Here is a 13156-nt window from a genome sequence, read left to right as displayed (position 1 = left end):
CGTGACTCTAGCATAGCAAGATTCATTTTCTCTACATTGAGCCACAGCAAATGAACCAGACATAATTTTTTTTTCTGTCTAAAATAGTCACTTTCACAAGAAAGCAAGAAAAAAAAGTTCAGACATGCTTTGTTGCTTGCTCTTTAGAAGGAATACACTGAGTAAATAATGTTCTTTGTTTTTACCTTCTATAAAAGTACAGCATTGTTTTAGTTGCAGTTGCTTCTGTATCTGTCCTAATAATATGAACCTTTAAATCTCATTTGTGTATGCACAGACCATAAAGCTATAACAAATGGTCACACACACACACCCCACACGTAGGAGAGATCAGTTTGTAGATATTTCCACTTGAAATTGTTTCAGTCTTTCTCTGATTCTTTTCTTCTGGAATCAGCCAAAAATGTTTTCATTTAAACATGTTTTTCTTCTTGTAACAGTTGCCCACCTTTTGATACAATTGAGTAGATAAATCCTGGTCTCATGGAGATACAGATTTAGGATTCTCCAACTAGTGTAGAGCTACAGTTCCATTATCCTTCACCGTTGGTCATGTACCTGATATAACTTGGGACATTTAAAAAGCCACATGTGTGCCTCCGTGGCTTCACCTTTCTATGATTGACACCTTCCAAAGGTGTCAACTTTGAAAATTCTCAACACTTGTCCTACTAGCTATACACTGAAGTTCAACCACACAGAATTGGAGACCACTGAAGTCGGGAAAGGCTGAACAAAAGAAAGCAAATTAATCTTCAGGGGGTAGATATTAGGTAAATAGGTTGTTCGAAAAACATTTTGAAATTCCACAAAGATAATTATCTGCACAAATTATTCAGAATACGAACAGTTTCTTTTAAATAAAAAGAGAGGAAATCAGGGTCTTGCTTGGAAAAAAATGAATGTATCTTTTGAATGACAATGGTGACATTAAAGTTCAGATTTTGGAATCTTTGGATGGACACCTTCCAAAAGTGCGAATGACCACTTTGAAAATTCTCAGCAATGATCCCACTAGCTGAACATTGAAATTCAAATGCACAGAATTGGAGGCCACTCAAGTCGGGCCCAGCTGAATTGGAGAAAGTCAATTAGACTTCAGTTAATACTTGGTAAATAGATTAATCCAACGTGAGAAATGTTTTCTTTTCCACAAAGTTAATTATCTGCACAAATTCTGGACGTGCAGAAATTAATAAGCATAAAACCAGTTTCTTTTAAATAAAGAAGGGCTTTCTTGGAAAGGAACAAATGTGTCTTTTGATTGACAAGAGTGAAAGCAAAGCATTCAGATCTTGGAACCTTCCGAAGTTTCCAGTTCATCAGTAGATAGTTCCTCCTCCTTGAAAACTTTCTGAAACAACTCTTTGATGCCTTTCCGAGCTTTACCCCTCTGCCTCCCCACCAGGTAATAGATCACGGGGTTAATGCCGCTGTTGATACAGGTGCACAAGTAGCCATAATGCACAAGGTTGGGATGTATGTATTTGAAAACATACAGGATAAAATAGAAGGCATTTAGTGGAAAAGCCAAGACTAAAAAGAAGAAAAGCGTGAGCAAAATAGCTGTCAAAAGCTTCCTCCGCCTTTGGCTTTTGGATACGAAGCAGATTCTAACAAATAAGGTGACACTGGAGATGGTCATCAGTGGGAGACAAAGCACAGCGTTAACGATGAACTGATACATCAGCGTATAACTGTTTCCAAATCCGTCAACTGCTATAATTGTGAAGTGAATTGAAGAGAGGATGAAGGAAACGGCCCAGATGACAGCACACACGGTCGTGAACATGTGGACTGGCCGGTGGCATCGATACCAAATTGGGAAGAGGACCGAAAGACACCTGTCGATGCTGATGACTGTCAGGAGAAATTGCCCCGTGCTGTACATTAACAGCAGGCCCGTTTGGAAGAGTTCGTAGGGAAAGTCACAATACAGATGTGTAAAAAGCCAGTGGATTTCGATAATCAGCTCAAAGGTGAGAAAACCAAAGTCTGCAACAGAGAGGTTGATAATATAAATGGCAAAAGTGTTCCTCTTAACGGAGGAGCCCAGCAACCAGATCACGAGGCCGTTGCCCAACATTCCCAACACACAGAAAAGTATAGTGAAGATTGCGAAAATAAGCACTTCTTCGTTTATGCCAGAATCATAACAGGTTCTGTTTTTGCCAGTGAATGTTGCATTGATTTGTGGTAAGACAATGAAAGGAGTGGGGGATGCCATATCCATTATGCTCCACTCTTTTCTCTTCCTTCTATGGCTGCAGATACTCCTGTTGGGACAAAAGAGAAACAGTTGGTGTTAGGCTCTAGCGTAATTCCTAAAAATGCATATTGATTGCATGTCAGAGTATGTGAGAAGATTGCATATAGGCTAATTGCTGAGGTGTGGCAACAGCAGTTGGTTTCCAAGATCACCTCTGTATTAACAATTGGATAATGAGCACACCAAGTCAAATTGGTTTTTGGTTATAGTCAATGGTGGGATTCAAGTAATTTAACAACCGGTTCTCTGCCCTAATGGTTTCTTCCAAGAATCAGTTCGCCAAGCTACTCAGAAAGATAGCAACCCGTTCTCTCGAAGTGGTACAAACTGGCTGAATCCCACCACTAGTTATACTTGTCGTAAACTGGCCAAAATTGCTAAAACTGATCAATCCTATCCTCATCATTAGGTTATATGGTTGGAATGAAGGGCGATAATTTGGCCTTGTTTGTCTGAATGAAATGGTTATGCGAAAACCTTGCTTCATCAAAGCAACGTTGGGTGGTGGAAGTTAGTATATGTGATCCCATCTGGTGAATTCACAGAACACAGAAGATTGTGACTTCAAATTAAGAGTGGTAAATAGTAAGGAGTATGGATTAACAAATGGAAGGGAGGGAAGATGAAAGGGGAAGGAAGAAGAAGGGCGGGAGGGAGGGATAAAAGAAAGGGGAAAATGTACAAGATAAAAATGGTCTGATGGATTAAAATAAGGATCCTGCCTCCGTTCACTTTTTCCTACATTCTCTTTCCAGATGTGTCATCTCAAATACGCCCTTGTTTGCATTTTCTCTTGCTTCTTCATTTTTGGATTTCGGTTGATAATGTTTTTGGCCAGGCCATTTTAGCTTTTGAAAAGTCTACTTGCAAACTAGTTGCTTGACTTGGTTAACCCTTTAAACCCTTCAGAATAGAACAGAATAGAATAGAATAGAATAGAATGAAGAGAGCAGAGCAGAACAGAAGAGAATTCTTTATTGTGGCCAAGTGTGATTGGACACACAAGAATTTGTGGTGGTGCATTTTGAAAATGATATCTTTTCCATCCAAATTAGGTTGTCCTGCAATGTAACCTTGTGACAACCAAATTCTGGCGAAATATTGTTTTTTTTTTGAATGGCTTTTTGATAAACACTGAAGTAGCTTCCATAGTTAATACTAGCATTGTAACCACTGCATATGCTGAAAGTTTATTCAACTCTAAATTGGAAATGTTAAACTTGCACAGTATCTGCTTTGCTACATCAAACATCCTGTTTCTTACATTTAATAAATCAGAATACAGAGTAGTCTCAGATAGAACTTTTGCCTCTTAACACACGTCCTTAACACATGTCCAGTTTTTAGCAATATCAAATCACTGATCATTTCCCCTTTACACTCACCACATTCTCTTTCCAGTTGTTTCATCTCCTACAATCTACTAATTACACTTTTAAAAATAAATAACAAAAACTAAGTGGTGTCTTCTCAAACAATGAGGTTGAGGATCTAAGAAGAATAGAGGAAGAAGTAAGCCAGTTTGCTGACAGTCTTCTTTCTGTTAAGGTGCATTTAAATATTGTACTATAAATATGCCCTTGTTTGCATTTATTGTTGCTTCTTCATTTTTGGATTTTGGTTTATAACATTTTTGGCCTGCAAAAGCCTGTTTGCAAATTGCCCCAGCACATGGTGTGGACCAAGCTTCAGGCTTTCTTAGTAGTGGCTTTCATTCTATAGAAAACTCTCCTTCCAGAAGTGAGGATGATGGTATTTTTACAAATTAGCCAACATTTTTTCCCTTAAATTAATTTACTGTGTGTACCTATCACTTTTTTGACTGTTTATTGACAATTTCAATGAACTCTGCATTGTGCTTAGGGTTTACAATCTCCTAACCCACTCAGAGGTTCAGTGGCTAAGACGCTCAGCTTGTTGATCAGGAAGGTCGATCAGAAGCACCACGCGCATGAGTGAGCACGCACGAATGAACTGGTAGTAAAAATAATGGAAACCCACCACTGACACAAACAGATACACACAGACATCATTTCCAAACTGTTGGCAAGAAAACTGCAAGGACTTTCCCAAGTATTTCCCAGGACTCAAGGTTGACTTCAATGCACAAATTCACAGCCACCCATACATGAATATATCATATTTCACCCATATAACCCGCCCACAAATAACCCGCCCACCGAATAACCCGCAGGTTTTCAAGATCGTGTAAATATTCGCTAAAGTTGTGGATTGAAGGGGGGTTTGCGACCTCTCCCCGGTAGAAAAAGCGGAATTTATTGGTGGGGTGATACTGAATGTATATATGTAAAATGCATGCAGAATGATTTACGCTGTTTAAATCTTGTTAGAAGGGAAAGTTTGAAGAGATTATTTTAAAATAAGGTAAACTGATTCTTGTTGAAACTATTATTTGAATATGTGGAATGATCTATGCTATCTAATTTTTTAGAAGGGAAAGCTTGGTGAAATTATTTTGAGCTAGATTTTAAACTAATGTCTGCATAAATTTGATAGTGGCAAATATCAGAGAAGCAAGGGATGAGGTAAAATGCATGCGGAATGATTTACGTATATTGGTGGGGTGATACTGAATGTATATATGTAAAAAATGCAGAACGATTTATGTTGTTTAAATTCTGTTAGAAGGGAAAGCTGGATGAGATTATTTTAAAACAGAAGGTAAACTGATTCTTGTTGAAAGTATTATTTGAATATGTGGAATGATCTATGCTATTTAATTTTTATTAGAAGGGAAAGCTTGGTGAAATTATTTTGAGCTAAATTTTAACTAATGTCTGCATAAATTTGATAGTGGTAAATATCAGAGAAGCAAGGGATGAGGGCAAAAGGCATGCGGAATGATTTACGTTGTTTAAATCCTATTAGAAGGTAAAGCTGGTCGGATCATTTTAAGATAGAATGCAATTGATTTTGTGTAAAGTAATACTTGATCCACTCTGCTTGGATTTTACTAAGAAGGGAAAGTTTGGTCAGATTATTTTGAATTACTGTTTGAAATTAAGGTTAAGAAAGATTATTTACGCTGTTTGAATCCTATTAGAAGGGAAAGTTTGATTATTCTTCTGTAAAGTAATATTTGAATATGTGGAATGACCCACGCTGCTTAAATTTTACTAGAAGGGATTATTTTTGGGCTAGATTGTATATTGATGTCTATACAAATTTGGATAAATGTTTATCTGAATACAAGGTTGGGGAGGAGGAATGGGAGAGTCTACAGGAGGTCGGGGTAGATAACAAAGAAGCAAGACGAGAATAAAATATAGATAGAATGACTTATACTGTTTGGGCATGGATAAAGGTGGGGGCTGAGCTTAACACAAAGAGTTTCTTTTTTTTTCTTTTTTCTTTGTTCTTTTCCTTTTTTTTTTGTTTTTTTTTTTCTTTTAAATATTGCTTTTATTTTTAATCCATACGAACATAGGATGCTTTAGATGGAAGGCAGTGCCAGGTGTGGGCCCTGGGAAGTCGGGAGGAGTAGGGATGGGGATTTTTGGGGGGTGGTGGGAGGGTGTTAACATAGTCTCAATAAGAACAAGAATGCACTTATACGGTTGTTCTTTTTTTTTCCCTTTTTTTTCTCTTTTCTTTCTTTATATTTTTTTTTCCTTGGTTTATTTTACTTTTTATCAGATTATAATAAACAACACTTGAATAAAGGAATACACCAAGGAGGGAGTAGAGGGAAAGAGGAGGGAGGAGTAAGGAAGGAGTAAGGGGAATGTAAGGAGGGCGTGTTGGGAGTAAGGGGAGAAGGAAGGTTTGAGGGGGAAGGGAAGTAGGAGGGGAGCGTTAGAGGGAGGAAAGGAAAGTTGGAGGGGGCAGATGGGTGTATGGAGGATGGAAGTGTCAGGTGGGGTTGTGAATGATGAGTGTGTTTTCTTTTTATTTTATTTATTTTTATTTTTTATTTTTCTTCTTGTAGCAGGTGCCCTGTATATAGGTGATTGTAAAATGGAATGTGAAAATGAATAATATATATATATTTTAAAAAAAGTATGTTTTGTAGCCTGTGATTAGTATCATTGTTGACTGCCATATTTTGTATATTTGTATGGGAATTGAGCCATCAAAGAAATATGCACACATGCACTGTAATACATTAGTTACAGAAACTCAAATCCCAGATTTTTTTAAAAAACAATATACTAAGACAAAGCAAACATACAAATAATAAGTGCATAGACACAGAGAAACTCTTTGCTTTGTCTCTGACAAATGTATGCTGCCATTTAAATAAATGCAAATGAGGGGGAAATGAATGCAAACCAAATAAACAAATCAACCTTAAAAATGAATAAACCTTGAACTAAATTAATCTTGAGCAAGAAGCATGTTTGAAGTTTCATCGCTATTCATGCATAAATCTATTCAAATCAGCTCCATGTTTGTGTGGCTTATACATCTATGGCTATTTAAGCTCAGAAATATCCATCTTTATTTTTTATAAGCAGTTTTCCAGAACAACCATTAGTTGTCCCCTACTTCCCAGCAAATAAAGCATTTTATGTGCAACTTCCCCCAAATTAAGCTTTGCTGGATGCAGTCTTTGAAATTAGTCAACATTTGGAGAATTGCACAATAGGAAGAGCTCTCCAGATTAGTTAAGAATGGGGAAATTTAACTAATTTGCTTAGAACAACAACAAAAAACACCAACCAAATATGTTCTTATGTGTAAGGTTAAGTCCTCTCTGAGTCAAATTAATGCCTTGATGATTTCATGGTGATATTGACTCGTTTTCATAGCAACAACATAACCACTGCCTTTCTGCCCGTTGTCTTTAATTTCCCTGTAATCTCCCTTCACATTTGGTGTTGCATGCTTTTCAAGATGACCCAAAGCTAGTTGGGCTTCTTAAAAAAGAAGAATGGTTTACTAATCAACTTGATTCAAGTTTTATTTAAGAAGTAAGATGGTGAAACAATATGAACACTGGGCACTTTATAAAGGTTGGATCCATATCCATATAAAGGGACGTGGTGGATCAGTGGCTAAGACGCTGAGCTTGTCTATCAGAAAGGTCAACAGTTTGGCAGTTCGAATCCCTAGCACTGCATAACGGCGTGAGTTCCTGTTACTTGTCCCAGCTTCTGCCAACCTAGCAGTTTGAAAGCACATAAAATGCAAGTAGAAAAATAGGGAACACCTTTGGTGGGAAGGTAACAGCATTTCGTGCACTTTTGGCATTTAGTCATCTTCATTTTCAGACAGCACTGGCTCTTTGGCTTTGAAACGAAGATGAGCACCGCCCCCTAGAGTCAGGAACAACTAGCACATATGTGCGAGGGAACCTTTACCTAGGACCTGAATACCTGCAAGACCGTCTTCTGCTGCATACCTCCCTAAGACCAATAAGATCGCACAGGATGGGCCTTCTCCGTGTGCCTTCAGCGGGACAATGCCAGCTGGCAATACCACGGAAGTAGGGCCTTCTCTGTTGCCGCTCCGGCCCTATGGAATGAGCTACCCCCAGAGATCCGGGCCCTACCCACTCTCATGGCCTTCCGTAAAGCTGTTGAAACTTGGCTTTTCTGGCAGGCCTAGGGCTGTTGACCTCTTGATTGAGGTCCAGCTCCCCCTTTGATTGGGTGTATGTTGTGCTTCTTCTTAATTTTGTTGTGTCTTATTGTTTTAATTCTTTTTAATATTTCATTTCTGTAAGCCGCCCGGAGTCCTTCAGGATTGGGCGGCCTAGAAATTCAATAAAGGAAATGAATGAATGAAATGAAATGTTGTAAAGGTATGGTGGGCATTTCTTGTTACAATCATGTCACAATAGCAAAAACTCAGCAAAACTGCTAGTAAATGAGTTTGATTTCTCAATGTTGCTTAGCAGATAAATCCTTGATAGGGAATGCAGTGTAAATCTAATGGTAAGAGTTTCCCATTCTCCAATTCTATTCAGGTTTACTCAAAAGTAAACAATGCTGCACATAATGGGAAAGTTCTTCTGATTGCCATATATGTCCTTCTAATGTGTGCTTTCTTTTTTGTAGAGTAATGCAATAAACCATGAATATTGCAAAGCTATTAGTAAATAAGGTAGAGGTCTTTTGAAAATCTCCACCTAATTTCTGAGCAGATCATTTGAGTATATGTTTCCTGTGCATTATCTGCAAAGTCGAGAGATTTCTAGCAATTTTCATTGTTGCAGTTAGCAAAGAGTGCAAAACACTTCATCTTGGCAATGGGGCACTTTATTTACCCTAAGAACTTCACTTAATCAACATTATTTCCTCTATACACAAAAACCAGTGGCAATGGCATTCATTGATCTGTTGTCCAATTAGGATGCTAAAAAGAAGCGTGGCACGACAAAAGCGCGAACGTCAAAAGCGCGCGACAAAACCGCGGCGCTAAAACCGCGATGTCAAAAGCGCGCCGACAACAGCGTGCCGACAGAAGCACGATTTAAGTTAAGGTAAGGTTTAGGGTTAGGTTTAGGGTTAGGTTTAGGGTTAGGTTTAGGGTAAGGTTTAGGGTTAGGGTTAGGGTTAGGTTTAGGGTTAGGTTTAGGGCTAGGTTTAGGGTTATGTTACAACGCGCTTCTGTCGGCGCGCTGTTGTCGGCGCGCTTCAGCGCTCATTCGTCAGCGCGGTTTTGTCAGCGCGGTTTTGTCACCGCGGTTTAGTCAGACGCGCTTTTGTCGTTCGCGCATTTGTGGTGGAACCAAAAAGAAGAAGTGAACTGCCTCAGAAATGCAAGAAAATCTAGGAAAAATAAAAGGTTGTCTGGAATTGCAGCTTTTATGTATTGGACCATGTACTGGGAGCTCACTGTCAGGGCTGATTTAAGAAATGTCATCTCAGGATTGGGCCCTTCACTTTCCCTGTGTACTTGCTCTCCATCTTTAACGCGGCAAAATGAAAATTTCAAACTATCAGTTCAAAATGGGATAGACGAAGGAGAACTGTTTCCCCCCGCCCTCTCTTCGGCAGCCCTCTTTCATAGCATCTCCCTTATTCTTTGTGCTTGTCTGTTTTTGTGTGCAAGAAACAAAGAAAGGGCTTTCACAGATGCTAGTTGAGCAAGAAATGGAGGCAACTGGGCAGAAGAAATAGGCATGGCAGCAGGCAGGTGATAGGGTGGCCCTTAACATGCTCTGTGAAAGGGAGTTGTGATGAAAGAAAGAAAGTAGTAATGCTCAGTATTTTTACTCGTCTCTCTACAATGGAATGCACTATGACGAGCAACAGTAACAAAGCAAAGAACATTAAAGATGAAAGTTAGATATTGTTGCACCAAACCTGCCAGATCCAAGTTACTGTTTCTTGCCTTTCCTAATACTCTATATTAGTTTTCTTTGGTCCGGGATCTTTTCCCCCCCACATGTCTCTTTGCAGTCTTACAAAAAGTCAATGCCCATTTGAGATAGGTGTAGAAGATGGTGTATCTTAACTCAGAATAACCGAGTTGGAAGGAACCTTGAAGGTCTTCTAGTTCAACCCCCTGATCAGGCAGGAAGCCCTACACCATTTCAGATAGATAGATGGTTGTCCAATCTCTTCCTAAAAAATTCCAGTGTTGGAGCATTCACAACTTCTGGAGGCAACTTCTGTTCCACTGATTAATGATTCTCACTGTCAGGAAATTTCTCCTTAGCTCTAATCTAATGGATCCTGGACCACTTCGGAAAACACACACACACACACACCACACACACCACACACACCCACACGATATCACTTCTGGTTTGTCTAGCAACTGAGAACTAACAACTCACCACAATGCCACATTCTTCATTGAAATGTGCCTTGTATCATATTACAAAATCCTTTTAAAGGCTCAGTAATTGCAAGATTCCAGCTTGAACACCTAGTTGTCAAAATCTTACCCCTCACTTCTTAGAAATTTAACAGAAATTATGACGTCAACTTCACATCTCTTTACATCTGATGCTAGTTGCTTGACTTCGGAAACCCTTTAAACTTTTTAATTGAGAACTCCCAATTCTTTTTTCTTTTTCCAGAGTTCCTACATTTATAAGTTCTATACTGAGGAAAAATGTCTCCAATGCTTTAGAATATTGACAATTGCACAGTAGGAAAAACAAAAAGTAAGGATAACATTTTGACAAGCTATTTGCATTTCTCTCTACAGAAGTACTGACATGGGTGGTCACCTTGAAAATGATACCTTTTGTATCCAAATTAGTTATCCTGCAGTGCAGTGGTGGTTTTCAATTTATTTACTACCGGTTTGCTTGTGCGCACACGCTCACGTGATGCTTCTGCGCATGCGCATAAGTGTCTGGGCAGGTGGTGGAGCCTCTGCTGCAGTGAAACCTTGCAACAACTAAAATCTGGGGAAATATTTTTTTTTCTTTTCAGTGGCTTTTTGATAAACACTGAAGTACTTTCAATAGTTAATACTAGCATTGTCAGCACTGCAGATGCTGAAAGTTCATTCACTCCAACTGGAAATGTTAAACTTGCAAAATACCTGCTTTGCAACATCAAACCTCCTGTTTCTTACATGTAATAAATCAGAATACACAATGTTCTCAGATAGAACATTTGCTCCTTATCACACGTCATTAACACATGACATGTTTTTAGCAATATCAAATCACTGAGCATTTCTCAATCAACTCTTACGCTTCTGCCCCAAAAAAAACTGTCATTATTCACAACTATGTTATAAGTCCCCTTCCCCTTTTTGCAAATGTCCATTTCACGCACCATGCAAAATCCACGACTGTCATATTTTCTGCTCGTTGTTATAAGTATGAGTTGTGGTGCTCATTCTGGATTAAATGAACTCATTTTCAGGAGAATTTTGGATCACCTAGCTAAGCAAAGTCCATCATCATCACCACTCAGTTCTCTAGGCAAAATGATGCAACGTTTCTCTCCCATTCAGTCTAAGCTTACATGTTAGTTTAGAGTGAGATCTGTGCCCAAAAGTTCTGATTCAAAACATTGGCTTATAGTTTGCATAATATTTACATATTGAGAACCTGCTTGGTAGAGTAATTAAGGCATCAGGCTAGAAACCATAAAACCATGAGGTTTTTCTTAAGCTTAAAGCAGTGGTTCTCAACCTGCGAGTCAGGACCCCTTTGGGGGGTCGAATGACCCTTTCACAGGGGTCACCTAAGACCATCGGAAAACACATATTTTCAAAAAGATATGGAAAACATAAAATAATTTTATGGTTGGGGGTCATCACAACATGAGGAACTGTATTAAAGGGTCATGGCATTAGGAAGGTTGAGAACCACTGGCTTAAAGCATTGCGTGACCTTGGGCCAGTCACTCTCTCTCAGCCCTTGGAAGGCTGGCAAATCAGAGATTGATGGCAAGGAAGCTTCATGGATTTGCCCATGCAGTGGCTAGGAGTTCAGATGGAGTAGAAGACATGGAACCATCTGCCCATCCACAAATGTTTTAAATAACCGAATGCAACCTTGAAATGCTTTCTCTTTCCCAACCTGTGGACTGAAACTTCTTGCTCTTTGGCTCATAACAACCCCCCCCCCCCCAAAGAAAAATACCCTTTGCTATTAGGGTTTCTCTTCTAGTGAGATAGGCAAGTTTCTTGGTGATAGAAGAGCATGGAAAAAAATGAAGGGTGTTTACAATGCTTATAGTCTTTTCTAAAAAACTGAAATTAAGAACAAGGGCAAAGATTCCAAAGTTAGGAAGTAGAAAAAGCTTGTGAGATGGCATTTGGGTACATTACCATTAAAATGCCAATTCAGCAAATGTATGTATGTATGTATGTATGTATGTGCATATGTGTGTGCATGTTTATGTATGTGTATGTATATATGTATGTATGTATTAAAAGCTTCCCTTTTCTGAATGTTGTGGTACAGTTTGCAGAAATTTGTAAATGTGCACAGCAGGGAAAAGCTAAAAAAATATGTATTAAGTGCTGCCTGGAAGAATACCTACATCAGGAAAAAGTACGGATGAATATGTTTATAAAGAGAAATGTATAAAGTGTATACATTAACAGGAACTCATTCAAAGCTTATAAAATTATTTGCATGGATAATGATGATACATGGATTTCAATAGTTTAAAATAATCTGAGTCTGAATATGAAATGGGGGAGATAAACCTTTAGGTGGAAAAAAAAGCAATATGATTTTTTTTTTTTAAAACAAAAAGCCAAATGTCCCTCGTGCATATTAGGAAATAAGGGAAGCCGTCTTATAATGGGTTTATTAATTATTTATTCCACTTAAGTACCTTTATTCAATGGAAGTATATCATTATCAGGATGAGTAGGTAATATTTAGATTTCCATAGTGGGCATCATTGCAATGGTAATAGAAAGACAGATAAATCGATATGAACAGAAGAATTTAGGGTTATTTTGACACCTTTTGGTCAGAAGTGCCATCAAATCTTTGGAGAAAGGTTGTATATGATGAATTATTACAGATAGAAGATGTAAAAAGCAACTATACGAAAAGTTTCTATGGAAGTCTTACCTTCTCTTTGAAGAAGACAACTAGAAAAAGGTCTCCTTCTAGATTGCCGTAAGATTGTCTTCTAGATGTCAAGGTTTTTCAACGCTGGCTTCAGAAAAAGTACGACCACTCTCTCATCCTTGTGGAGAAAATGTTACAGAACTGCTTTATGTATGCTCGGGAGAGGTGGCGCACAAGAGACACACCCACATCTAGGAGGTGGGGGGGGGCAACTCTTAAGAAATGAGTGCATCCTTTTTTGAAATAGTTCCTGCCAGGAATGAAGAACTTCTTTTTTTCAGTGAGCTTTTAAAAGCAATGAATATTGTCAGGTTGAGTGTGCTAATAGAAGAAATTGTCAATATACTTTTTTAAAAATCGGAATGACAGGTGCCACCAATACCAGAATAATAAGAACAAACAATAATAAGTTCAAA

At 38.4% G+C, this 13156-nt stretch overlaps 1 protein-coding gene across 1 annotated transcript; it reads right to left on the bottom strand.

The window, feature by feature from the left end:
- Positions 1 to 79: 79 nt before the first annotated feature.
- On the bottom strand, positions 80 to 12849 carry LOC116512746 (mas-related G-protein coupled receptor member H-like). Its single transcript, XM_032223381.1, has 2 exons — positions 12741 to 12849; positions 80 to 2276 (listed from the first exon to the last, which is right to left on the bottom strand). Exon 2 carries the CDS (start codon positions 2231 to 2233, stop codon positions 1289 to 1291), a length of 945 nt encoding a protein of 314 aa, XP_032079272.1. The 5' UTR covers positions 2234 to 2276; positions 12741 to 12849; the 3' UTR covers positions 80 to 1288.
- Between the last annotated feature and the right edge of the window lie 307 nt (positions 12850 to 13156).

The sequence above is a fragment of the Thamnophis elegans genome, chromosome 8 (genome assembly GCF_009769535.1).
Source record: "Thamnophis elegans isolate rThaEle1 chromosome 8, rThaEle1.pri, whole genome shotgun sequence".
Classification (NCBI taxonomy): Eukaryota; Metazoa; Chordata; class Lepidosauria; order Squamata; family Colubridae; genus Thamnophis; species Thamnophis elegans.
This window is presented reverse-complemented; position numbering and strand designations above follow the sequence as displayed.